The sequence below is a fragment of the Scyliorhinus canicula genome, chromosome 5 (genome assembly GCF_902713615.1).
Source record: "Scyliorhinus canicula chromosome 5, sScyCan1.1, whole genome shotgun sequence".
NCBI lineage: Eukaryota > Metazoa > Chordata > Chondrichthyes > Carcharhiniformes > Scyliorhinidae > Scyliorhinus > Scyliorhinus canicula.
In genome coordinates, this window is record NC_052150.1 from 211,647,950 (window position 1) to 211,674,580 (window position 26,631).

Consider the following 26,631-nt stretch of genomic DNA (forward strand, 5'->3'; position numbering starts at 1 on the left):
GTACCCGATATCCAGGTAAATTGCTGCCTTTCTTCATTGCTCTGAGACTTGGTATTACTGAACTGGAAGTTTATATAAGGATTCACCTCTATTCCATTGTATCGGAGAGCTGTCAGACAGCACTGTTCCAATCTGCTGCCTGCCATCTGTGCGAAGCTTAAGCCGCCTTCTGATGGCGTCAGAGTCACATTTGCCAAGTTCTGACTTGGGGAAAATGTGGTTATTAAAAAGGGGGGGGGGGGGGGGGGGGGAGGTCAAAGGAGAAGATGGTTTGTGAATTTGATGTACTTGAAGAGTCACTCAGCTCAGCATTGTGAAGGAACTGAACTGGTGTTCACAGTTGAAATTCTAAGATCTGTAATCAGCAATGCCTTTGCTCACGCAGCCAATTTTGTCTGATGATGTGATCAGCACTCAATGTGTGCTCAAAATTGCATCTTTAAACCGAATAAGAATATGGATTCATTTATTATTTTAATTGCTTTCTTTCTTGAAAGGTTATTGCTGAGATCATCCCTATAATTTCAAAGTAGGGCTATTGTGAGTGGCAGTTCATTGAAGCTGATGATTCATTCATCTCTCCGGCAACCATTGAACTATCAATTTGACCCTAAATGAAATAGCTCGCAACCTTTAATGTAATCTTTTTTGTACCAGTTAGGTGCATCTATATGTACATAGCCAGTGCTCCAGAAATTCTGTAAAATGTCGACTGCTGTTTTGCTGCCTTGTTTTTTTAAAAAATGTTTACCTTTTTGAATTTGAATGTTAATGATTCAGATAATTATTTTGGTCACTACATAGTGTTATCCTACCTGGGGGCATTCAGAAGGACATTATCACTGGTCAACTCCCCATCGAAAAGACAAACCATGGGTGTCCAGTGGCTCAACCATTCTAACTTGAGTAGATGAGCCATGCAAACCAGTTTCAATCCTCAGCCGAGCGCTGTTTAAGCAGTCGTGAAGATATTGGGTTTGCTAGGTTGGAAAGAGGGAAAATCAGCCAAGTTTCCTAATCCTCATTGGGCGTGCGTATGTGCATGGAAACTAGATCCGGACAAGATCGGGCCCCGCAGTCGACGAGCTTGCTGGTGCTCAAATTGACTTTTTAAAATTAGCCTGGGTCTTATTTGATTCTGCAAATGATCACCTCACCATGTTCAAAACTCTTTACTGGACTTGTGTGCTAGAGAAGGATTGTGTTTATTTAATAGTTTTGGGTTAACATATTGTGCTGGCATATTATCCAAAACTATTAATCATCTAAAGTACAAACGTGACCAAAAATGTTTCTGTGTGGGCAGCAGGAAACGAATTATGAACATCAAGTCAATTAAGTTACTGTAGCAGCTAATTAATTAAATGGAGAAGTAGGCAGCAATATATTAATAAATTCATAGACCAGCAAGCGCACCAAAATATCCATGTCTTAATAGAGCAGTGGGCACAACTCAATAAATTACCGGAACAGCAGTGTTAACCAATTGCTACTGGCTCCTGATTGGTACAGTCGTTGCATGTATGAGTTGAAAATTCAACTGCATTTAAAGTAACCAGGACCCAAACTTGGCTCTACCCAGTGACAAGAGCTTGCAGGTTATTACTGAATGTTTTGCTTCAGGGAAGCACCCAGCCTCGGAAGTTAGTTGCAATATGTTTTGTGATTGATTCAGATATATGTACGTTTGATTTTTTTGAATTGAACAATTACAACAAGTTACATTTATGGAGTGCATTTAACCACCCAAGGTGTTAATTGTCCCTGCCTCTGGTTATTGTTTTATCAGCGTCAGAAATTTTTGAGTCAGTGGGGGTTTTCATATAGAAAATAGATTTTGGCTGGTCTTCAAAGTAAATTTATCAAAAAATATATAAGCTAGTGTGATGTTGCCATAGGTTACACAAAAATATTTCTATGTGGACAGTAAGAAAATTAATTAAGGCAGCACTGGCATCAAGCAATTGTGGCAACAGGTACCAATGAATTAACTGGAGATGTGGGCAGCAATGAAGTAATAAATTTATAGGCCAGCAAAACTTTAAAAGATCCATGCATTAATAGAGCAGTGGACACAAGTAAATTAATTATTGACGTAACAGCCAACCCATCAAATCAGTGGGGCGGCACGGTGGCTCCTCACAGCGCCAGGGGCCCGGGTTCAATTCCGGCCTTGGGTCACTGTCTGTGTGGCATTTGTACATTCTCACCATATCTGTGTGGGTTTCCTCCGGGTGCTCCTGTTTCCTCCACATTCCAAAGATGTGCGGGTTAGTTGGATTTCCCATGCTAAGTTTCCGCTTAGTGTCTCGGGATGTGCAGATTAGGTGGGGTTATGGGGATAGGGTGGGGTGGATGGTGTAGTGCAGGCATTGTCAAACTCAGGGGCACGACCTGTGGGTGGGTCGTGGGCGGATGTCGGGAGGATCATGGAGCCCTCTGTCGTGGCGCTCCCGATCGCGCAAATCCGCGCGCAACAGCTGCAGCAGCCGGCTTTAATAATGACGGCTGCGTGCAGCCTTCAAAATGGCGAGGAACAGGTTTAAAAAATATGGCCGCACTGCGCATGTGTGCCCAATCATCGGTGCACAACTATCGGGATGATCAGGCACGCATGCGCAGTGCAGCCGTGTTTTTTTTATATGGTTGCAGCCTTTTTTTTTTCAAGTTCGGGGGGGGCCAAAGGGACCATTGGGGCCAAAGAGACCAAAACCATTTCCTCCATTTTTGTCAGCAACAAACAAGGTAAGAGAAAATGGTGGGTCGAGCAGATCGGCCGGCATGGGCCGCAAAGGTCGGCCGGGTTGGGTCCCGAAGTTCTTAACCTCACACCCTAAAATAACTTACACTTACCCCTTAAACAATACTGCTAAATACAGTGAATATAATACCCTTACTTACTATAGCTATTCCCAATTAAACAACAAGAAAGGAAAAAACATGCAGCTCTCAATCCATCCTACATTTAATTGGCACAGAGTAATACTTGTTTTCCGGAACAAATTTGGCCCCTATTAGAACCCCTGCAAACTCTGGCTGGATATCTTCAAAACGTATCAACTGGGTAGTTTCAGCTTCTTCCTTGCCCTCAGACAAATCTGCACTGCTTTAAATACTATTAATATTTTTTAACTATCCTGCTGTGAGAGCAAAATAACTTACTTGTGGACTCCGTGTTAGTCAGATTAGAAATCAACTCAAAAGCTTTCTCGAAATGTCTGAATATCTTGGCTCCACCCTGCAATGACATCATCCCTCCCAGCTGAAAAACAAATAAACTTCCCAAGCTGAAAATACTATCTCTCCAGGGACCCCCTTTCCCCCTCTTAGTCAAACAGCAGTGCATTATGCCAAGCTTTTACAATGGTCAATTTGACTTCTTGCTCCTAAAAGCTTTCTTCTCTTGCAAAGCAAGATTCTTTTAAAAGCATGACTACTGTAGTCAAACACACCCCAACCCAGGCCAAATGTTTAGAATCCAGTATGTCTAAATTCCTGCATTCATCAAACTTGTATTCTCTGAAATATTAGTCTCGGCCTCTAGTTGGTAGTTAGAAAACAATTTATTCTCTGGCTCACTGTGGGCAACACCATGGGAGATGTACTAATTAATGGTAAATATTTGAAGAATTTGAATGTCAGTACTTTGCTGCATTTTCAGTAAAGAGCACAGCTGTGGCCCTTCATTAAAGGATAACATGAATAAATTAGAATAATTTTACTTTAATTTTTGGATTATGAATCACTGCTTCACGAAATAAACACAAGTGTGTCATTTGTATATCAGTGTAACTTGTATGTGATTTATGGAATAACAATTGTAAAAATTTGTACATAAGTGTAAATTGTGCACCAAATATCAAGATAGTATTGGTTTGTGTGTTTTCAGATAGATACATTTCCATTGTATGATAATTGATGGCCATACTGCCGGATAAATAGCTTCAATATCATTAGGTTTAGAATAGTTAGTTGAAAGTGTGACTAATGGTGAAAATCTCAACGGCAAGTGTTAATTTCAGTGAGTCAAAAAGGATCTGACCTAGGTGGAGTGGAAACAAAGATTGGCAGGATAATAAGCAATGGGAGTTTATCAAAGAGATATTTCGGGTGAAAGCGAGAGATGCTTCTTTGTAGAGGAAGAGAGGACATCCAAACCTGGAACTCCCTCGATAATTAATTAAAGACATTGAGGTTAAAATGGAGCAGAAGGATGAGATTTATGATTAATATCCGGTTCATAACATAATAAAGCTGGAGAAAGGAATTGTAAAGCAAAAAAGAAAAAGACATATGGGCAAAGAAACTACATGAGAAAAGATTAATAGGTAATATAAAAATAGAGCATTAAAAAGAGTAAAAACCTAACTACATGAAAAATGGGGCTGATTAAGAACCAAAAGGGAAATCATCTTGTGGAGGCGCTAAATGCTGAGATACTAAGTCCGTATTTTGCATCCGTCTTCACTAAAGAAAAGGATGCTGCTATGTTACAGCCTTGGAAATTGGATAGGATTAAAAGAAAATACGTTCTAAAATGATTGATAGTAGTCAAAGCAAAAAAGTCACCCAGTTCAAATTGGGATGCTCCCTGTGTTTCTGACAGATGAGGATGGAAATAGCAGAGGTTCCAGCCACCGCATTTTCAGTCACTGTTTGCGTATGGGAGTGATACCAGAGGGCAGGAGGGTTTAATTATTACAACTCTGTTCCAAAAAGGAACAAGAGAGATGAAACACCTAACTATCTACTAGTCAACCTAACGGTGGTAGTGCGAAAACATTTAGATATAATTGTGGATCAAAACATAGGTTAATAAATGATGGTTGACATAGATTACATGGATTTATTAAAGCCAAATTGTGTCTCTTTAACTTGGTCAAGTTCTTCAATGAAACAACAGGGGAGGGGGGGCTTGATGCTTTTGTACTGAGACTTAAAAAAATTTGATAGGGTACCGGAAAATAGACCTGCAGTAAAATGGTATCCTTGACTTGAGATTTTCCGGTCCCACGCACCCTGGAACCAGAAATTCCCACCCAACGTCAACAGACTTTATAAATCCGGTAAATTGTCTACCCTGCCCGTGACAGTTCTCCATTCATTCAATAAAGAATAAAAGCATGGAAGTCATCGTAAACCTTTTTAACTCGCTGGTTACATCTTACATAGAATATTGGCCAGAACCTTCCGGCCGGTCACACCAGCAGAATCTTCTGAACCCGCCGAAGGTGCACCTCTGCCACGGGTTTCCTGGTAGCGAAGGGTGTATTTAGCGGCAAACCCTGTTGACGACGGCTGGACCTGAAGGACGGCTGCCCGTCAATGGTTAGCTGCCTCTCGCCTCTGCAAAACAAGCAACTGGTTGCACAGTAAACCCCGCCCATTGTGTCCAATTCTGGGCATCGTACTTAAGAAAATATGTGAGGGTGCAAAGAGTTTTACCAGCATAGTCTTAGATCTGTGAAATTCGTTTCTATGAAAGCTAGGATTGTTCTCTTTGGAGCTAAGGAAGGTAAATGGTGATATAATAGAGATACTCAAAATTGAGGGATTTGGGATCATATAGGGAGAAATAGTTTATATCAGGCGGATTGGTAACCAGAGGACACAATTTAAGAGAATTGGCATAAAAGCCAAGGGTGAGATGAAGAGAATTTTTGTTTTCTGAAAAGTTCATTACCTGCAAGAGTGGTGGAAGTGGATTCAAAAGTATCCTTCAGAAGGAAAGTAGATATACCTTTTTTTTAAATGAGAAAATAATTAGCAGACAAACTGGTAAAGAACTGGGGATTTGGATGAATTGGATGGCACCTCAAAGATCTGGTAAGGTGGGCTGAATAACCTATGGTGTATGATTCTATGGATTATTAAAATTGAATTCCAAGACTAGAAACTACCAGAATACTTGGCTTTAATGTCTATTAAAAGATTACTTATAGTTAATACTTCAATTATCAATTGAGCTTTGATCCTGGTATTGCCAGTTTATTTGTGGATTCCTTACCATTTGCGTCAAGAATTGATAACCTGTTAAAGTTCACAGAAGTCATTTATATAGTGATGCGGATTAAGTTGGTGATGCATTGGACATGATGTCATCGGTGAAGTAATGGCACATGTCAATCAATTTGCTGTCAGCTGGCCCACAAATGTTTTGTTAAGTTTCAGAGGGGAGGCTTTCTGTAATTGGGTGCCTGTTCTAGCTTGACAGCCTCTACAGGGATCTATGCTGACAGTGACCAGTGAAAGCAAGAGTGAAGCCTTGCAACCAATCAAACTGAAGACTTCTCAGTGAGGTATACAAAGCCCAAACCCGGGGGTTTAAAGCCAAAAATATAACTTGGATTTAAATAACTAGTAGGAAATGTAGATCAGATTAAAGGAGAGGGATGAGAAACAGATGGAAACATTTGAAAAGAATCTCCAATATTCTTGGACAATGAGGCTCCATAGCTGTAAAATTGAAGTTTCAGGGCCAGAGAGGTTATGCATCAGAAATGATCACTTATTAAATTTTTCAAAATCTCACCCAGTCCTACCTACACCAGTCCTAATGTTTTCTGCTATTTTCAGTATGGCATTGGTGGGAAAACACAACAGATCATGCTGTTGCAGTAAGTTCAATGTCGCAGGACTGCAACAGTGTACCATTAAGGAATGGGGTATCTCTGGCAGCTTCTGCGGTTCCACATTTAACTGCGCACGTGTGAATGCCTGAAGTTGCTGTCCAATTTATCCATAATAATTCCCACAAAGTCAGGTCTCACTAGTTCTGAATAGATAGCTAAGAAATATATAATGCCATTGGAGGCAGTCCAGAGAAGGCTTACTCGGTTGATCCCGGGTATGGAGGGATTTTCTTATGAAATGAATGAATGAATGAATGAAATGAAAATCACTTATTGTCATGAGTAGGCTTCAATTAAGTTACTGTGAAAAGCCCCTAGTCGCCACATTCTGGCGCCTGTCCGGGGAGGCTGGCACGGGAATTGAACCGTGCTGCTGGCCTGCTTGGTCTGCTTTAAAAGCCAGCAATTTAGCCTGGTGAGTGGAGGATCAGTAGGTTAGGCCTGTACTCATTTGAGTTTAGAAGAATGAGGGGTGTCCTTATTGAGACATGTAGTATTCTCAAGGGGCTTGACCTAGGCTGAGAGGATGTTTCCTCTTGTGGGAGAGTCTAGGACCAGGGGGCATAATCTCAGGGTAAGAGTTGCCCATTTAAGACCAAGATTAGGAGAAATTTCTTCACTTAAGGGTAGTGAATCTGTGTAATTCTTTACTGCAGAGGCCAGTAGAGTCTGGGTTCAGTATATTTAAGACTGAGATGGACAGATATTTAATCCGTAATGAAATCAAGGGTTATGGGGATTAGACGGGAAAGTAGAGTTGAGGATTATCACATGAAATCAGTTGTGATCTCATTGAGTGGAGGAACAGACTCGATGGGCTGAGTGGCCTACATCTCCTCGGTCTTATGAATACATCAGATAACTGGCTAAGATTAGAAATGGGAATTGTGACAAGGTCATCATCTATTACCCGGCCCATGGCGCCCATGAGAAGGTGGTGGTGTGTTGATTTTTTGTTGGTAGCTTGTTTGGTGAATGTACTGCTGCAGCGCTGTTAGGTATGGAGCTTCAGAACCTGACCCTGGAAGGGTGAGGAATTGTATGGCAAGTGACTCTGAGGTAATGTTGCTTGCATTTACCTGCTGCCATAATCCTTCTAGATGATGGAGGTCATGAATAATGGGAATGTTGCCGAAGTGTTTCAGTGCACCTGGTAGATTTTGGATTATCACAATTCTGGATATTGCCTAGGTTTTGTATGTAGATATGGACTATTTCATTATGTGTGAATATATCTGAACACTGCAATCTAACGAATCTCTAAGAAATCATCTGAACCCCCACCATGTCACTTTGGTACAGTAAGTTGGAAGGTGAACAGATTGATCTACATAGTCTGCTGTTCTTGGTGAAAAGCATTGTGCTTATATTTCTTTGCTATCCAGTGTTGCGGCATGGTATACCTTTAAGGAAACTGGTTACATTTTTTTGCTTGTATTCTGTGGGATAGGTTTTGGAATGGATTAAAATAAGTTATCTAATGACCAACCTATTTTGACCAACCTATTCAGCGATGATATCTCTTAAAACAGAATCGTTAGCATGAGTAGCTTTACATAAGTTGCTTTATTAAGAATTGAGATGAATTATAGGACTGAGTAATCATTATTAACCATTAAACATGTATTTTTAGGACATACTAATAACAAGTAGCCAAATGGGATTTAGGATAGCTCACTTGACCAAAGGGATTGTAAGCAGCTGTCAAAATGATGATCAATCATGCGCTGCTTGTGACTCTATTGGGTGAAGTTTAAATACTGCTTGCAATTCTATTGGATAAGTTTAAAAGAAGCAGCTTTAGGGATTGGATCGCGTTCAACTGGGGTGGGCTATTGATCTTTGAACGTTGTATAATTACTGTACTCGGCTCTTTGTTCGGTACGGGTCTTGGCTGATATCCAGTCTGTTATCCGTGTACACGTAACAAGCTTGATTAAATAGCCATCTTTTCCAGTCTTGAAACCGCTCCTACAGTCTGTGACTCAGACAGTCCGGGAAGTAATGCACTATTGTAATGCCTCCCTAGTGATTTACTATTTTCTGTGCAAATGTCGATACGGAACTGAACTGCATTTGTTTATTTGACATCCTGGTCCTCAGTTTTCAGTGATGTTGAAATGTGATGATGCAACTGTACTAAGAGCCAAATTGGATTTTGTCTAAAATTATAGTTGATTGTCAGTTCTGGTTTATTTGCAAAAATTAAGGAAGTAGTGCTTGGTGAATGGTTGCCGAGGGTGGTGCATGTTAGGAGGGGATGGAAATAAGGAAGGGAAGTAGAGTATTGTAGTAGCATGTGTAATTTAGCAGCTTAAATACTTCACTCTTGCTAAGGCTTGTTAAAATCTTAATTACGTCTATTTTTCTCTTTTTGTCCCCAGCTCAAAATCTTTTTCATCCGTGTGACTAGATATCAACTGTAGCATAGAGTTCTGATCTGCTCACGGTCCAAACCCCTGAACCATTGTCATTACACTCGGAGGAATGTGACAATGATCAGGGATGCTTGCTTTTCAATTTTATGGCTACATTTGGATATTGTCAATTAACCACATTATTTTTCATATGGATTTCATTCCAAGCAAAAAATGATGAGAGAGAGAGAGACAGGGTAGATATCCGGAGGCGTTTTCCTGTGCTGTACTTTTCTTCATTCTCAGGTTGGACAAGAGTACAAGGATATAGATCACTTGGTAGAATTAAAAAAGACAAATGGGGAGCGGGTATAGACATTGTATGAAAAAGAGTTTGATTACAACTTACGACTTCTTTACAGCTGAACCAACTGTGTGGGTTTCCTCCAGGTGCTCCGGTTTCCTCCCACAGTCTCAAAAGACGTGCTGTTAGGTGAATTGGACATTCTGAATTCTCCCTCAGTGTGCCCGAACAGGTGTCGGATTGTAGCGACTAGGGGCTTTCCGCAGTAACCTCGTTGCAGTGTTAATGTAAGCCTACTTGTGACAATAAAGATAATTATTAAATAAAATGGAGGTCCTGAGGAGAGGGATAAAAGAGTGGAAACTAGCAACAGCTATTTGCTACTGACCACCAATCCAGAGAGGACTTTGCCGTAGTGAATTAGGGAGTTACACTGGGCAATCTATACTGGGTGCAAACAGAGTGCTGACATGTATCTGAAACAGTATTTGATTGTTTGATGGAATATTTAGGAAACTGGTGAACAGGAGTTCTGATAAACCTGATGAATAATAATCCAGAAGATGGCAGAGCTGGCCAAAGAGTTGTAATGGCACAGGAATCTAAGAGAGAAAGTTTTGGCATCAATAACTACAAAATGGTGCATTTTAAAGTTAGCGTTATCATAGATATAAAAGAGAGTCACTACATTGGAATGTTTAACAGGACAATTAGTGGAGGAAACATGGAAGAAATGCAGATTTGTTCAAATTCTATAGGGTCTCAAGCTTGGAGAATTTTGATGGAATCGATGGTTTCATAGCTTGTACTTTTTGAGACAGACCCTAATTGAAAAGAGAAACTGAAAAAGGAAACTGAGACTGAAACTAAGATTATAAACCAAAACCTTTGAGGAGACTGAAACTGGTTGAAATCAAAAAAGGACACAACACCATCCAAACCAGGTGATGATGCCCAATGGGTGCAGAACAGGCAAGCTGAAGAAGACGGGGTAAATGCAGAATCTGAGAATAGGCAAATATGCAGTTGCTGTTATTTGAAGATACTTTGGTGGATTTACGCCATCCAGACTTCCTCAAGTAAAATTGAGGCAGTTCTTCAAATGTGCGGCCTTTTTGGTGAAGACTGAGTCTATGGAGCTCTGGTTATACTGCTGTTGACTGGACATTAGGTTAAATCCAAGAGGAAGAAGAGCTGAAATTCTTCACGGGGAAGGCAGAAGAACATTTAGTGGCACAGGATGTGCTGAGTGAACTGCCGAGCCAATTTGTAAGATTTCTTTGTTGTGTGTAGCTGCTGTTTAATGTGTAATTTATAGCTTATAATCGACTGCAATTTGCCTATTAATTCATGATTTTGTGTTTGGGTTTATGTGGTTACCCAAGATGGCATTTATTGTTTCTTTGTCTAACTCTTTTTTAAAAATAAATTTAGAGTACCCAATTCATTTCCTCCAATTAAGGGGCAATTTGACATGGCCAATCCACCTACCCTGCACATCTTTTGAGTTGTGGGGGTGAAACCCACGCAAGCACGGGAGAATTTGCAAACTCCTCACGGACAGTGACCCAGAGCCGTTATCGAACCTGGGACCTCGGCGCCGTGAGGCAGCAGTGCTATCCACTGCCCCACCATGCTGCCCCTTCTTTGTTTAACTCTTGTATTTGTTTCTTTTATTTATATTCGATCATAGGATGTGGGCATCGCTGCCAAGGTCAGCGCTCATTGCCCTTGAACCGAAAAGCTTGCTGGGCCATTTCAGAGGACTGTTATGAGTCAACCACATTGCTGTGGGTCTGGAGTCACATGTAGGCCAGACCGGGTAGATTTCCTTCCATAAAGGAAAGACGAGTTTTTACAACAATCAGTGACGGTTGTTATAATCGCTATTACTGAAATTAGCGTGATTATTCCAGATTTATTAATGGAATTCAGATTCCACCAGCTCCCACAGAGAGATTTGAATCCGTGTCCTCAGAGGTTTAGCCTGGGCCTCTTGATTACTAGTCCAGTGACAATGTCACAATGCTACCATCTCTCCTCTTATAAAATACCATGTTTTAAACCATGGAATCTTGTGCCTTCATTCTTTAATAACTAGGATTTTGGATTTCTTTTTTAAGGAACGCTACAGGATGCGAGGTTCCCGGAGTTTAGATCAAAATACTTTTATAATGGACCACCCAGTAGGTAGTGGAGGCAAAAACAGAGAATACTGGAAAAACGTAGCTAGTGAAGAGGCAAACGGACTCGAAATGTGGACTGTTTTCTCTTTTTACAGATGCTGCTTTTCAGAATTCTCTGTTTTTGTTTCAGATTCCAGCATCCATAGTATTTTGCATATTTTAGTTCGTGGAGGCCTGTAGTTTGAAGATAATTTGAGAATTGAATAAATATTTGAACGTTAGATGACTAAGGAGTGTTAGTTTTTACGATTAGCTAACTATTTAAGCCACTCCGGAAGACGTTTATCTGTAGTGCAGCAATATCATTAATGTTAGGAAAGTCTCTTGACATAAGAAATAGAAGTAGACCCTTCCAAGACTGCTCTGCTATCAAGGTCATAAACGATCTTCCACCTTGCCTCCACAGTCCTTGATTCCCCATATCCTTTTATTTCCAAAGTATCTAAAAATCTGTGGCAAGTTTGCTGAGCTTGGATTTGTTTAGTTGGTTGTTGGATCAATTAGCTCTGCCACATGCTGCTTATGTTTGGCACACAAGTAGCCCTGTGCTATAGCTTCACCAGGGCATTCATTTTTAGATGCACCTGAAGCTGTTCCTGACATGCTCTCCTGCGCTCTTCATTGATCCAGCATTGATTTCCTGGCTAGATGATAATGATAGAGTGGGGGATTGGGGAAAATCTGCAAAACCCATCTGTAAAAAGAAGATAAACCAGTCAGGTAGCTTAATTGCTATTTTAATTATTCATTCCATAAATGAAAAGCTTTGTAACTATGATGTAAAAATTATATAAATTACAAGTAAATGATGTAAGCATTACTAGCATTTTCTGTACTTGAAATATCCATAACAGTGTTCGATAGCAGAGACCTGTGCCCATGAGAGAAGTTTGAGTTGAGACTTAATGCAAGTTTCCAAACCACTCTTAGCTGAAGAGACACAAGTGACCAAAGTAAAACTTCCAGCCTGTTGAGGTTCTAAACCTTGATAGCAAACTTGGACTTTTGCAGAATGTTTTGCAGAACCATATGAGAACCCCCCCCCCCCCCCCCCCCCCCCGGACCTCCAAACATGGTAGCTAGACCATAGGAGTTACTCTGCAGTACAATGTGAAGGAGCCAGGAAATGCCAAAATGAGGTACTGCAGCTTAACCAATGTAATCATAGTGCTACAGTTTTATATAAGTACCATACACATGTAAAAAGTGAAATTTATTACCACAAGGACTACGGTAGTTCAAAGTGCAGGTCCATTGTATCAAAACATCTTGGGATGGACAATAATTGAAAATCCAACAGTGTCATTCAGAATAATTCTTTTAAAAAGTGCGGTTGTATTTTTAAAGAAAATAGTTTACACATGTTTTGGAAAGAAGTGCAGAGCTATATGGTAAAGAAGGGAAGATGTGGGCAGCACGGTGGCACAGTGGGTTAGCCCTGCTGTCTCACAGCGCCGAGGTCCCAGGTTCGATCCCGGCTCTGGGTCACTGTCTGTGTGGAGATTGCACATTCTCCCCGTGCTTGGCGTGGGTTTCACCCCCACAACCCAAAGATGTGCAGGCTAGGTGGATTGGCCACGCTAAATTGCCCCTTAATTGAAAAAAATGAATCGGGTACTCTAAATTTATATTTAAAAAACGAAGGGAAGATGTAAATTAGTTTGACACATTTCAGCTCACTATCTGCAGAAATACGAAACCTTCAACAAAATTTTACAAAAAAATGCAGAATGGATTTCTGTCAAAGATTTATTTTTGCCCACAATTAGGTAAGGAATATATCAATATGTTACTGTTTCCTGGGAGATTTCGTACACTTGTGATTTCCAACTTATTTTACTGGAGCTGTGTATCCTTCTGCATCCAGTATATTTCCCTTTGCAACAGGTGAACCATTGTTGGGATCAAGGGAGATTTTCTAGTGTATTAGAAAATTCAGGAATCAGGGGCCCTGCCTCACATCTGACATCATACTTTGTTCTTCTGCTAAACATTTTTTCATAAGGAGATATCCAGTCAGTCATTGACTTGTAACCTAAAACTTTTGAAATATATAGACTCTAAAATTTCCTCACCAAACAACAGGCTGTTTATTTGCCAATTAGGCTGTGGCTTAAAGGACACGGCAGTACCTTATCAGCAGAATAATAATATATCACATGATGCAGAACGTCTGTCTCATTAAAACGGTACATTATCCCACACCATGAGAGATATACAAGTAACAGAACTAACTGTGTGAGACAATTGTGACTCTAAAAGTTCCATGTTATTAAGTTGTTGTGCATCCATCTTCTAAGAAAGATAAGGGTGAAGTGATCAAGGAATATCCATTGTCTCTTTATTAGCTCACATCTATTGATTCAATCTATGACAACAGATATTCCAAATATTTCTGCAAAAAGAAATTTAAATTGTGTACTTGGAATATTTCGCCTATTGACTATAGTTGACCAGCTGCATTTTGGGAATGACCGTGCCGACCAGAAAAAACTCTACAGCGCACCAGCCCGGAAACGGAGGATATGTAGCCACCTCACAGAATACATGTTATAAAGCACATACATTTGCTACATATTAAAGTTCTGTTGATCACAGGTCCTAAGCAATTTGCAATGTTAGTTGAGAGGTCACAATTAAAGGTGGTTTGCAGAATGTACAGGCATAAAATTGAAGCTTTAGCAATTAATTCAAACTTGAGCGAAATATTTTGAATTACTACTTTTTACTTTTTTTTCATGAACTGTTCATCAGGTCTCCTTGCCAAACTGCAGCGTCTCTGTCCACGTGTATTAATGTTCCAGTGGCTTCAGAAGAACAGACGAGCAGATATTGGGATGAGCTCAGTCAAGTTGGCCTTCCTGATGATATTGATGTCCAGGCCTTATTTGAACCTTCAGGTATTTAAAACATAGATATGGTCTTAATGAATTGTTTCTCCAAGGAATTATCTATTTCTGTGTTAATGGTTGTGATTGACTTTGGTTCGATAGCCAGTTGTGGCATATTCCATATCCTAATAGATTTTGTGTGGCATTTCCAAGTTCCCCATTGATCTTGCAGTGTTAAATTTATATAGCTTTAATTAGTTATTTACCAACCAGTGGTGTTAATCTTTAATTATTTGTTCTAACTCTTCAAAACGCAATCAATCTTGACTTGCCCTGCGCAGGACCATGTAGTACTTGATTAGTCTATACCTTTTATTGTGTTCGCAACGGATGTCTGAAGTAATTATGTGATATTTTATAGTAGGTGATGACTTGCAGAATCCTTCCTTATTCAAAGGATGGTTGTAGCTTGTCATGTGCATTAAAATAATTTTCCACTATATAAAAGAAAAGCTTGTCTTTTTATAGTTTGAAATGTTCAATAGTATATTGTATTGCCTTATTGAGTTTTTTTGTAAGTTAGTCTAAGATTATGCATAAAGAACCAAAATATCCCCGCTAAACATGTTTTATTGCTCTGGATATACAGTTCACCACTGTGACCCAGACGTCATAAATCTAATGTTTGGTATCTGCTATTGGTAGAAGAACAGCGTAAGAAATAGAAGCATTATCTCTTGGCTTAAAAGATACCTGTGTACAATTAGGCACATTTGGTGATTCATTAACTAACTGTAATTTTGTTCTGCCCTAAACGAATGCATAATTGTCAATAGAAATAAAATGACTTTGAATTTTAAAATAGACCAGAAATCAGACATCCAAGGCAATATTTTCATAATGTATTGAGAAATATGAAGATAGTTAAGTCCTTATGTGAATTATTTAAAATGCAAAGTACAATTTTAACTGTCACCTACGTATTTTTAATTTTTGGTTGACAGGTCACTGTTGGGTTCACCATTGTTGTGCAGAATGGTCTTTTGGAGTGTGCCAGGCAGACGAGCAGGTACTGATGAATGTGGACAAAGCAGTTCTCTCAGGGGTTACAGAGGTCAGTTGAAACTTCAGGCAAGATGAACGCTAACCTAGCTGAACTGTAGCCCGACGAGTTTTGAAGAAAATGTTTATTTCAAGAACACTACACTGATGATGTATGTGAGCTGTTTGCAAAGTCAGGTCCGACGTTGGGCGTGGAACCGCAAGATCTGTGCAGATTTTTGTCTCTTTGTCTTTTTGATTTCTGATGCTTACAGTGATGAACAAGGGCTGGCTCATCCTTTCAATCCCAATTTATCTCTAATTGGGACAGCAACGCCAGTTGGAGCAGTTGAAAATTTGGTGCCAACAAAACCTTTGGGGCTAGCAAGGAAATCCACAAAAAAAAAGACTCCTATGAGCTTGGTTGTCCATGAGTTAAAAGACATTCATAACTGCAGTTTACAGTTGAGCAAAGTATTTATCCTGCATTTTAAACCAATGTACAACAGGAATAACATGCTGTAGACTTTTTCCATAATTCAACAACTATACTATTTGGTCTTTATGTGGGTGTTGCATTCCATCAATTAATTTTTAAAAATATCATGAGTGAATTTGTTGGTTGAGTAAAAGCTATGATCTCATTAAAAAAATAATTCCTTCTGCACTAGAGTGTTCAGATTTTCAGACCTGACACAAACTAGCTTCTGTGGATTGGGTGAATAGGTATACTGGTGCCTTGGGCCTAAGAAAATATCTGTCAGTTTCTGAATATTTGATGGATAATGCCAGTTGTAAAGGTCAGTTGTGGCAGGAATCCTTGCTCAGCTTAGCAACTAAAAGGTCAGAATATAGAGGAGTGGTAATTGTGAGCTATTTTGCACCATGTTCATAGGTCTTCAGTCATGACCTTTTGGTTTATTAGATGCGTTATCAAAATAATATTGACAACCTGCTTATTAACTGAGGCATAGAATGCCAGTGTTATTCAGGATCTGCAGTGATAATGCAGTGACAAGTTCTGGCCAATGTATTGAGTTGACAATATGAAGGTTGTGTAAAATGCTTCAGTCATGACCTCTACCTTGTCCTCCTTAATTGCTCATGCATGTTGAACAGGATGCACACAAACTTGCCCTGCTGTCTGACCAATGGAACTTAAACCCCTGACTATCATCAAGGCTGCCTACTTCAACCTTTTGTTTCCTTCCTCCACTCCGACCTCACTCCTGTTGCTGCTATAGTCTTTTGTCCAGTGTTTTTTGCTACCTCAAAACTCTGTTTTGGCAGTGTCCTTCATACAGGCCACTCAACCTCTAGCCTTCCATAACCTGCTTCTTCTCTGCCTCCTGAAACCTGAACTGCATTAATTCATGGTCAGCTGACACCTCTCCTCGATGGCCTACACTGCCCTTAAACTTAATATCCTTCCTGAAATGAAATGAAATGAAAAATGCTTATTGTCACGAGTAGGCTTCAAATGAAGTTACTGTGAAAAGCCCCTAGTCGCCATATTCCGGCGCCTGTTCGGGGAGGTTGTTACAGGAATCGAACCGTGCTGTTTGGTCTGCTTTCAAAGCCAGCGATTTAGCCCTATGAGCTAAACAGCCCCTATTGTATTGTGTTCTGTATTGTATTGGAGAGGTGGTGGCGTGGTGGAATAGTGGTATTGTCACTGGATTAGTAATCCAGAGACCCAGGGTAATGCTCTGGAGAACCAGGTTTGAATCCTACCGTGACAGATGGCAGAATTTGAATCCAATCAAAATGTGGAATGAAACCATTGTCAACAGGAAGGATGTTCCCAATGGTGGGTTTGTCCAGACCAGGGGGCTACGGGGTAGACCATTTAGGACAGAGGTGAGGAGAAATTTCTTCACCCAGAGAGTGGTGAGCCTGTTGTTACCACAGGAAGAAGTTGAGTCCGAAACATTGTTTCAAGAAGCAGTTAGATGTAGCACTTGGGGTGAAGGGCATCAAATGATGTGGGGGGAAAGCAGGATTAGACTATTGAGTTGGTTGATCAGCCATGATCATAATAAATGGCGGAGCGGGCTTGAAGGGCCGAATGGCCTCCTGTTGCTCCTATATTGTCTATGTTTCTCATTGCTGTAAACATTCACCTGGTTCACTAATGTGACCTAATCTGGCCCATTTGTGACTCCAGATCTACATGACAGGTGGCATTAACATGTACAGCTTGGTACTGTTTAAGAAATACTTTTTTCTTGCTATATTGTCACTTACACTGTTGCTGAATTTTGAAGGAGGGGAATAAAAACCAATGCCAGTGGTTAAGATCACTGTCATTAGTGGCCATTGTACTGGAGGGATCACTCTTATAATTCTGTTACTTCTCCCTACACTAAGGATGTTGTGGCCTGGTCCAGATCTATGCTTCCATTAAGATTAAGTAACTCAGTGTGAAACTGGAACCTATTGTTTCTATGGCTTTATGCGATAGTAGACTTAGATAATAAAGCTACTGACATTTGAGTTGTTACAGATATTAATGATAAAAAATATTATCCATAAGACAGTCCCTACCCCGGGAACAAGTCTGGTAAACCTCCGTTGCACTCCCTCTATGACAATAATATCCTTTCTGAGGTAAAAGGTACTCCAGGCGCGGTCTAACCAAGCTTTTATACAATTAAAGCATTTGCAATAAAGGCTAACATTCCATTAGCCTCCCTAATAACATGCTGTACCTGCATGCTAGCGTTCAGTGACTTGTGGACAAGAACACCCAGGTCCCTTTGTGCATCTGCACTTTCTAATTTCTTACCATTCAGGAAATACTCTGCACATCTGTTCCTTCTACCAAAATGGATTACCTGACATTTGTCCACATTATATTCCATCGGCTATATTCTTACCCATCTGACTTTACATCTTCCTCACAACACACATTCTCACCTAGCTTTGTATCATCTGTAAACTTGGAAGGATTACATTTGGTCCCCATATCCAAATCACTGATATATATTTTGAACAGCTGGGGCTCAAGTACTGATCCTTGTCGCACCCCACTAGCCATAACCTGCCAATGCGAGAATTACCCCTTTATTTCTACTCTCTGTTTTCTGCCTGTTAGTCGATCCTCAATCCATGACTTTTGCTAATTAACCTCCTGTGGGTGTCTTCATAAATAGCCTTCTGAAAGTCCAAAATTACTCCGTCCATTGACATTCCATTATCAATTTTTAGTATCATTCAAAAAATTCCCAACAAGTTCATCAAACATGGTTTCCCATTCGTAATCCCATGCTGATTATTCCCATTCAGATCATAGTTGCCCAAATATCTTTTTAAAAATAATCTATTATTTACGGGTATAGGGTGGATACGTGGGTTTGAGTAGGGTGATCATGGCTCGGCACAACATTGAGGGCCGAAGGGCCTGTTCTGTGCTGTACTGTTCTATGTTCTATCACAAGTAGGCTTACATTAACACTGCAATGACGTTACTGTGAAAATCCCCTAGTTGCACACTACGGCACCTCTTTGGGTACACTGAGGGAGAAATCAGAATGTTCAATTCATGTAACAATGTCTTTTGGGAGGAAACCGAAGTGCCCATAGGAAACCCCCGCAGATACAGGGAGAACATGCAGACTCCGCACAGACAGTGACCCAAGCGCGAATTGAACCTAGGACCCTGGCGCTGTGAAGCAACAGTGCTAATTACTGTGCTACCATGCTGCCCATGTGTCTAATCGCAGTCAGCCTGTGGGTTTAAAGGGACTGTGTTTACCGAGAACATTACAGCATAAGATAGATCTTATGATCTATGTTATTCTTAAAATCTGTAAACATTTGTGAACATAAGTGGGAGTGAAGGAGTATTGTGCTGTAGTCAAACTTTTCACGTTTAATAAATGTTTTTTCCATGTTGTTAAAAGCTAATTGTCAGACCTGTGAATGTTCCTCTGCGTTTTCTTTTTTTTTAAAGTAAAAACTATGGCTTTTTCAGCTAGGGTTCTATTCTGGAATCTTCCTGTCTAGTTATAACATTAACTGGAATTATAACATATTGTACCCCAATTGGACACAGTACTCAGCTAGAGTTATGTATCCAATTCTGAGCACCACACGTCAGGAAGAATAATGGCCATGGTGAGGGTGCCGAGGACATTTACTGAATAAAGTATAAGATGTGAGTGGCTTGGGCTCTGTGGAAAAATTGGAGAAGCTGAGATTGTTTTTCTTAGAGCAGAGAAGATATAAGGGGAGATTAATTGGAGGTGTTCATAATGATTAAGGAGGTTTGATGGAGAAACTGTTTCCACTGACTGGCAGAACGGCCTGTTTAAGGTATTTGGCAATAAGAACCAGGAACAAGATGAGATTCTTTTTTTAATGATCTGTAATTATAATAATCTCTTATTGTCACAAGAGGCTTCAATGAAGTTACTATGAAAAGCCCCTAGTCGGCACATTCCGACGCCTGTCGAGGAGGCTGGTACGGGAATTGAACCCGCGCTGCTGGCCTTGTTCTGCATTACAAGCCAGCTGTTTAGCCCACTGTGCTAAACCAGAAATGCATTGCCTGAACGAGTGGTGGAAGTAAATTCAGTCAGGACTTTCAAAAATGAATTGGATAAATTCTTGAAAAGGAAAAGCTTGCAGTGTTATGGGGAAAGAGCAAGAGAATAGGTTTAATTGGATAGCTCTTTCACATATCCAGCAAAGCTAAGTCGTGAGTGTTTTACAATTATTCAGACAATACTTTGGTGCAATGCCCACTTGCACCCTTTGCGCTCTTTACTGATCCGAACATACCCACTTTATGAAGTTTTCATCCCTGAATTTTCTTGAGACACTTGAGACAGTTGGCACTCTTCATTAGTGTTGTGGGTTTTAAAAAGCATATCAGCAGCGAAAGAAAATCTAACAGTTTGCTGAAATTGAAAATAATACCAGAGGTCTATAAATTCTTCTGCATGTAGAATTTATATTGACAGATAGAACATAGAACAGTACAGCACAGAACAGGCCCTTCGGCCCTCAATGTTGTGCCGAGCCATGATCACCCTACTCAAACCCACGTATCCACCCTATACCCGTAACCCAACAACCCCCCCTTAACCTTACTTTTATTAGGACACTACGGGCAATTTAGCATGGCCAATCCACCTAACCCGCACATCTTTGGACTGTGGGAGGAAACCGGAGCACCCGGAGGAAACCCACGCACACAGGGGGAGGACGTGCAGACTCCGCACAGACAGTGACCCAGCCGGGAATCGAACCTGGGACCCTGGAGCTGTGAAGCATTTATGCTAACCACCATGCTACCCTGCTGCCCCTAATGATGGTACAGAAAAACCTTGTTTAATACATACTAAGGCTATTGGGTGTGGTGAGTGGAATTGGGGTGGAGAAAAGAATGAAAGAGCTTGGGTGTGATCATTTAAATGTCACCAGGTATAAAAATATGATATCTGGTGTTAGACATAAAATATTACTGTCAGGCTACAAGAGTTTTAAGTTTATTTGAGATAGCAGCTCTTCAGTGATATTGCAGACTGAATGCTTTTTGGGCTGTTTAGAGTGTCTTTGCAGTTAAATAAAATTACCTACATCTGCTCTGTATCCCAACTGTTTGATTCATTTATGTGCATGTAACACCATTGCACAGTGCTGTGTTAACAAACGCGTTTTTTTTTTAATGACTCCCTTGATAGAAGAACAGAATCAATTGCACTCGTTTAAAACCTACAATTCTCACAGAGAAGGTGTTCTGCAGGGACCCCAATGTATTTAAAAATCTATTTGAAGATTGCTGTGGAAATCCATTTGTGAATAGCTGTACTGGATGCCATTTGGCATAGAGCTGTGCTCTGCTCTTAAGTTTGTATACTGTGCTGAGTACAGTTGATTTATCAATAGCATTTTAAGGGGAGTAATTTTCCTTTTTAAAAACTAAACCATTTTTCTCTTCACCTTACAAATAAATAATGCATGATAATTCCAAGTTGTACAATGACTTGCTTCTGTACAATTTAAACATATGGTGCTCCAGAAACTTTTACAGAAATGGAATGGTTTTGGCATCAAAATGTATTGACAATCTTCCTGATTTAGGAGTTATACAGTACTTGAGTTCCTGACCATCCCCTTCCCCGCCATATCCTCCCCTTTGAGTCAGGATTATTTTTTATAACTGGTGGGAGAACAGAGCCTATTTGTGAGAACTGAATAGGAAATTGGCAAAAAAAATAAAAACACGCAAAGGAGGAGAATTAAAACACAACTTTCCAATGTTTTTTCTTTTTTGCAGTAAGGTAGGATACATTTGTTTAAGTTACATGCCTTGCTTGTCATGGCATGGTTGTTTCGACCAGATGTCCAGCTTGAAAGTATCTTCTCTTGTCATTTCTTGCCTGAGTACATAGAAACATACTCAGAAAATGGATGCAGGAGGAGGCTATTCAGCCCTTCAAGTCTGCACTGCCATCCATTATGATCATGGCCGATCATCAACTTCAATATCCTGATCCCGCCTTCTCCCCCATATTCTTTGATCCCTTTAGCCCCAAGAGCTATATCTAATTTCTTCTTGAAATCGCGCAACATTTTGGCCTCAACTACTTTCTGTGGTAGTTAATTCCACAGACTTACCATTCTCTGGGTGAAGACATTGCTCCTCACCTCAGCCCTAAAAGGTTTACCCCTTATCCTCAAACTATGACCCTTAGTTCTGGAGACTCCCACCATCGGGAACATACTTTCAGAATCGACCCTTTCTCATCCTGTTAGAATTTTGTAAGTTTCTATGAGATCCCCTCACCAAACTCCAATGAATATAACCCTAACCGACCTAGTCTCCGCTCGTGTGACAGTCGCGCCATCCCAGGAATCAGCCTGGTAAACCTTTGCTGCACTCCCTCCATAGCAAGAACATCCTTTCTCAGATACGGAAACCAGAATTGCACACAGTATTCCAGGTGTGGCCTCACCGACGACCTATACAATTGCAGTAAAACATCCCTATTCCTAAACTCCAATCTTATCGCTATGAAGGCCAACATACCATTTGCATTCTTTACTATCTGCTGTACCTCCGCGCTTACTTTCAGCGGCTGATGCACGAGGACACCATGGTCTCGCTGAATATCCACCTCTTTCAATTTACACCCATTCAAATAATATGCCTTCCTATTTTTATTTACCGAAGTGCAACCTTACATTTATCCACATTATACTGCCTCTGCCACGCATATGCCAATTCGCACCCGTCCAAATCACATGAAGCATCTTTGCATCCTCCTCACAGTTCACCCTCGCAACTAACTTTGTATTATCTGCAAATTTGGAGATAACACATTTAGTTACCTGATCTAAATCATTAATATATAATGTGTACAGATGGGGTCCTAGCACCGATCCCTGCGGTACCCCATTACTCACCGTCTGCCAATCAGAAAAAGACCCATTTTTTCCGACTCTTCGCTTCCTGTTTACAAAAAACAGTACAGCACAGGAACAGGCCCTTCGACCCTCCAAGCCTAGGCCGATCATGTGTCCTATCTAGACAAACCATCAGTATCCTTCTATACCCCGTCTGTCCATGTGTTTATCGATAAGTCTTAAAGGTCGCTAACGTATCTGCCTCAACAAGCTCACTTGGCAGTGCATTGCAGGCCACCACCACCCTCTGTGTAGAAAAACCTTCCCCTGCACAGCTTTCTAGCCATCTCCTGCATTCCCATGCGCTTTAACTTTACATAGTAATCGGCTATGTGAGACCTTGTCGAAAGCCTTCTGAAAGTCTAAATAAACCACATCCATCAGTTCTCTCTGGTCAACTCTACTAGTTAAATCTTCAAAGAAATCCTGTAGATTTGACAAGCATGATTTCCCTTTCATAAATCCATGCTAACTTTGTCTGATTATACCACTGCTTTCCAAATGCTGTACTATGAAATCCTTGATAATGGCCTCCAAAAACTTCCCTACTACCGATGTTAGGTTCACTGGTCAATAGTTCCCTGTTTTCTCTCTACTTCCCTTTTTGAAAAGCAAACTTACATTAGCTACCCTCCAATCTGTGGGAGCCATTCCAGAGTCCAAATAATTTTGGAGAATGACCACCAATGGATCTACTATTTCTACTTCAACTTGAATATTCTGGTGTGAAAATTATCAGGCCCTGGAGATTTAGTTACCTCATCCAAATCATTAATATATAATGTGTATAGTTGGGTCCTAGCACCGATCCCTGCGGTACCCCATTACTCACTGTCTGCCAATCAGAAAAAGACCCATTTTTTCCGACTCTTCGCTTCCTGTTTACAAAAAACAGTACAGCACAGGAACAGGCCCTTCGACCCTCCAAGCCCATCAATCCCATTAATTTCCCCAGAATCATTTATTTACTAATACTGATTTCCTTCAGCTCCAGACTAAAACTTGAGTTTATTAATTTTTTTCTCTTTGCCTACCTATATAAACCTTCACAGTTAGTTTTTATGTTCCTTGCTAGCTTACTTTCATATCTATTTCCCCTTCTTAATCAATCCCTTGGCCAGCCTTTGCTGAATTTTAAACTGCTCCCTATCCTCTGGTCTATTGCTTTTTGTTGCCAATTTGTATGCTTCTTCTTTGAATCTGGTACTATCTCTAATTTCCTTTGTAGACCATGGTTTGGCCACAGTTCCCTTTCCACTCTTGCGCCAAATAGAAATAAACCACTGAGTTCACTTATTCGTTCCTTGAATACCTGCCATTGCCTTTCTACTGTCTTTCCTTTCAGTAATGTTTCCCTGTCCATCATAGCCAGCTCATGCCACCATAATTACCTTTTACCTTTATTGAGATTCGGGACTCTGGTCTCAGAATCACCTACCTCAGAATTCTTTATCATATTATGGTCACTCATCCCCAAGGGTTCTCTCACAACTAGATTGCCAACTAATCTTTTCTCATTGTTGGTTCGGTGGGTTTTGTCGGCAATCGCGGGGGTAATGTCCCATGTGGCCACAGTTGTAACAACCTCATGGGGCGTGTGCTCTGGGGTGCTGTCCCTCGTGTCTAACCTCGTTTATCCATGCTGGGTCCTGGCTAGTCCTAACTGGGTGCATGTTTGCTTCTATCTCGTCCTGATCTGTCTGTCGGTGTAGCGTTTGTTCCCATGCTCTAGAAAGTCATTTCAATACCCAAACCTCATTGTGTGTATGTGGTCTGTGGGGTCGTGGTTTACACAAGCCATTTGACCTGCGTCTGTGGCATGTGAGACTAAGGTGCGGGACCATTTAGTGGCGAACTCATTTAGGTGTGCGCAGTTCAATTGTCCGTAGACTGCCATGAAATGAATCCATAGGCGACCAGCAAATGCGGTCGGATGCTCTTGCTTCTTTTGCCTGCAGTGATTTAAACCCTCAGATCTCCTTTGTTATACCCAATGGCATCTAATATGGCTGTTTTCATTTCCTGTAGGGTTCCTCCTGCTACATTCTGGGGTTCTGGCAAAGCTGATCTTACAGACTGGCTAAGGGTCGTAACTATTAGCTTTACTTCCACCCTCTCATCGAGGCTGTACATAACGTTTGAACCTCCTCAAAGAAGCTGTGCAGGTCTGTGAGGGCTGGAATAGACTAATTTTCATGCAAGCTTCTCTTAATTGGGTTATGGATAGTGGGGTGATGTAAACAATATCAGGCTCATCCTGATCCGATGACTTGCGTTATGTGGTAACCAGATTCATGGGGGTCGAACTGTGAGTGGGGGTGTGTGCTGCCTGTGCAGTCGGTGCTGCGGGTGCTTTTCTCTTTCGGGCATGGGGGCTCGATTTTGATTTCCCGTGTCCTCTGCGTATCTTTGGGCGCTTTCGTTTAACTCTTGCTAATCGGGAGCATCTCCCTCATCTAAATCCTCCCGAAAGTGTATCTGAAGCCATTCTGTACTGAGAGTAGCGACTCTAACGTTTCTATCTTTTTCGGCATTTAGCATGGTCAACGGTACTCTGCCTCTGTTCCTTAGTGGAGCTGTGGAGTGCTCTCAAAGCTGCTTTTAAATCTGCGCATTTTCTAGTTAGCTGGGTGACCTGTTCTGTTTCCTCTCTTACCAGGACTGTGCGCTGTGAATCTTGGTAGGCTTTATCGTGCTGGGTCTGGAGCTACTAAGGTGAACTAGGCAAGATTGATGCGCATGTTTTACATCGGCCATTTCCTTATCCTTTGCTCCTAACTGTTCCCGGAGTTGCTCAATCATCTTCTTGCTTTCGTTACTGTTTCCCTCGTTCTTTTCTTCCTTCTCAATTAACTGCCTATGGAGCATCTTCACAACCTCCTCTGTGCCTCGCAATTGTGCCAAACAGGACACTATTGCCATTGGCTTTCTGACTTTCCCTACATTTTTCTTGTGGCCCTCGCTTAGGTTCTCCCACCAAGTTTGTCCTATCTTTCCTGGACCTGACTCATTATTAGTGCAAAAATTCAACCAAAGGGGCCATCCTTTCCCCTTTAAGTATTTCCTTAACTATTCCTCCCATTTGGGGCATTGCTCTGCTCTGTTGGTCGCTGCGACCTCGGGTTCCTATGGATTCATAAACTTTCCATTGCTTTAGTGGCCATTCCTCCTCATCTCTTTCTGTACTTTTAATTTGGGACAGGGGAATAAGGAGGCGATTTGAACAGCGGGTATGGCTTAAGCTATTTTCCGGCTCACAATACCTCGTTTTCATTTTCATTTCATTTTCATTCGATAGTTGTACACAATTCTAACAAGTTTACCTTACTCTTCCTGTTAGGTACACATGCGGGTTAGTACACACTTCCGAAATTTGATTATTTGGTCGACATAGGACTTGCACTTGTGATTCTTTCTCTTTCTTGCAATTGGATTCAAATTTTGTGGGTTCTCTCGGCGTGACAAAGTCACTTCTAATCGAGTCCCGGTGGAGTGGCCAATAATGTTGCTCTATTAATAATGTTGGTGAACCACAAGCCTTCCCTTATATCGATCAAATGGCCACACAACCAGTTAGTTAGTTCAAAAGATGGTTTATTTACATGCACAAGAGTTATCTCGCCATGCAAACACAATATCTACTACGAGTTAAACTACACCTATCGGCTACAATAACCTATATTTAACTTCAGGGCGACCGGCACTGTGCAAATGGATAAGGCCTTTATCTGGATTTCACTTGGCTGGTTCAAAGAAAGTAGCTCTGTCTCTGCTGGGCCATTTCGTCAGGTAGTGATCGTTGGTCTTGAACTTAGCTGGCTGTTCCTGCTACGATTGGGTTTGCACAGGCGGGATCCAAAAGAG

At 40.9% G+C, this 26,631-nt stretch overlaps 1 protein-coding gene across 11 annotated transcripts in view; it reads left to right on the top strand.

Annotated features, from left to right (window-relative positions):
- kmt2ca (lysine (K)-specific methyltransferase 2Ca) overlaps positions 1 to 26,631 on the top strand; it is a 537,383-nt gene that overhangs the window by 239,501 nt on the left and 271,251 nt on the right. For all 11 annotated transcript variants that reach the window (XM_038798420.1, XM_038798425.1, XM_038798416.1 and 8 more), the window contains exons 6-7: positions 14,234 to 14,379; positions 15,315 to 15,424. In XM_038798420.1, the coding sequence (XP_038654348.1) occupies positions 14,234 to 14,379; positions 15,315 to 15,424 (256 nt within the window). The remainder of the gene's footprint in view (positions 1 to 14,233; positions 14,380 to 15,314; positions 15,425 to 26,631) is intronic.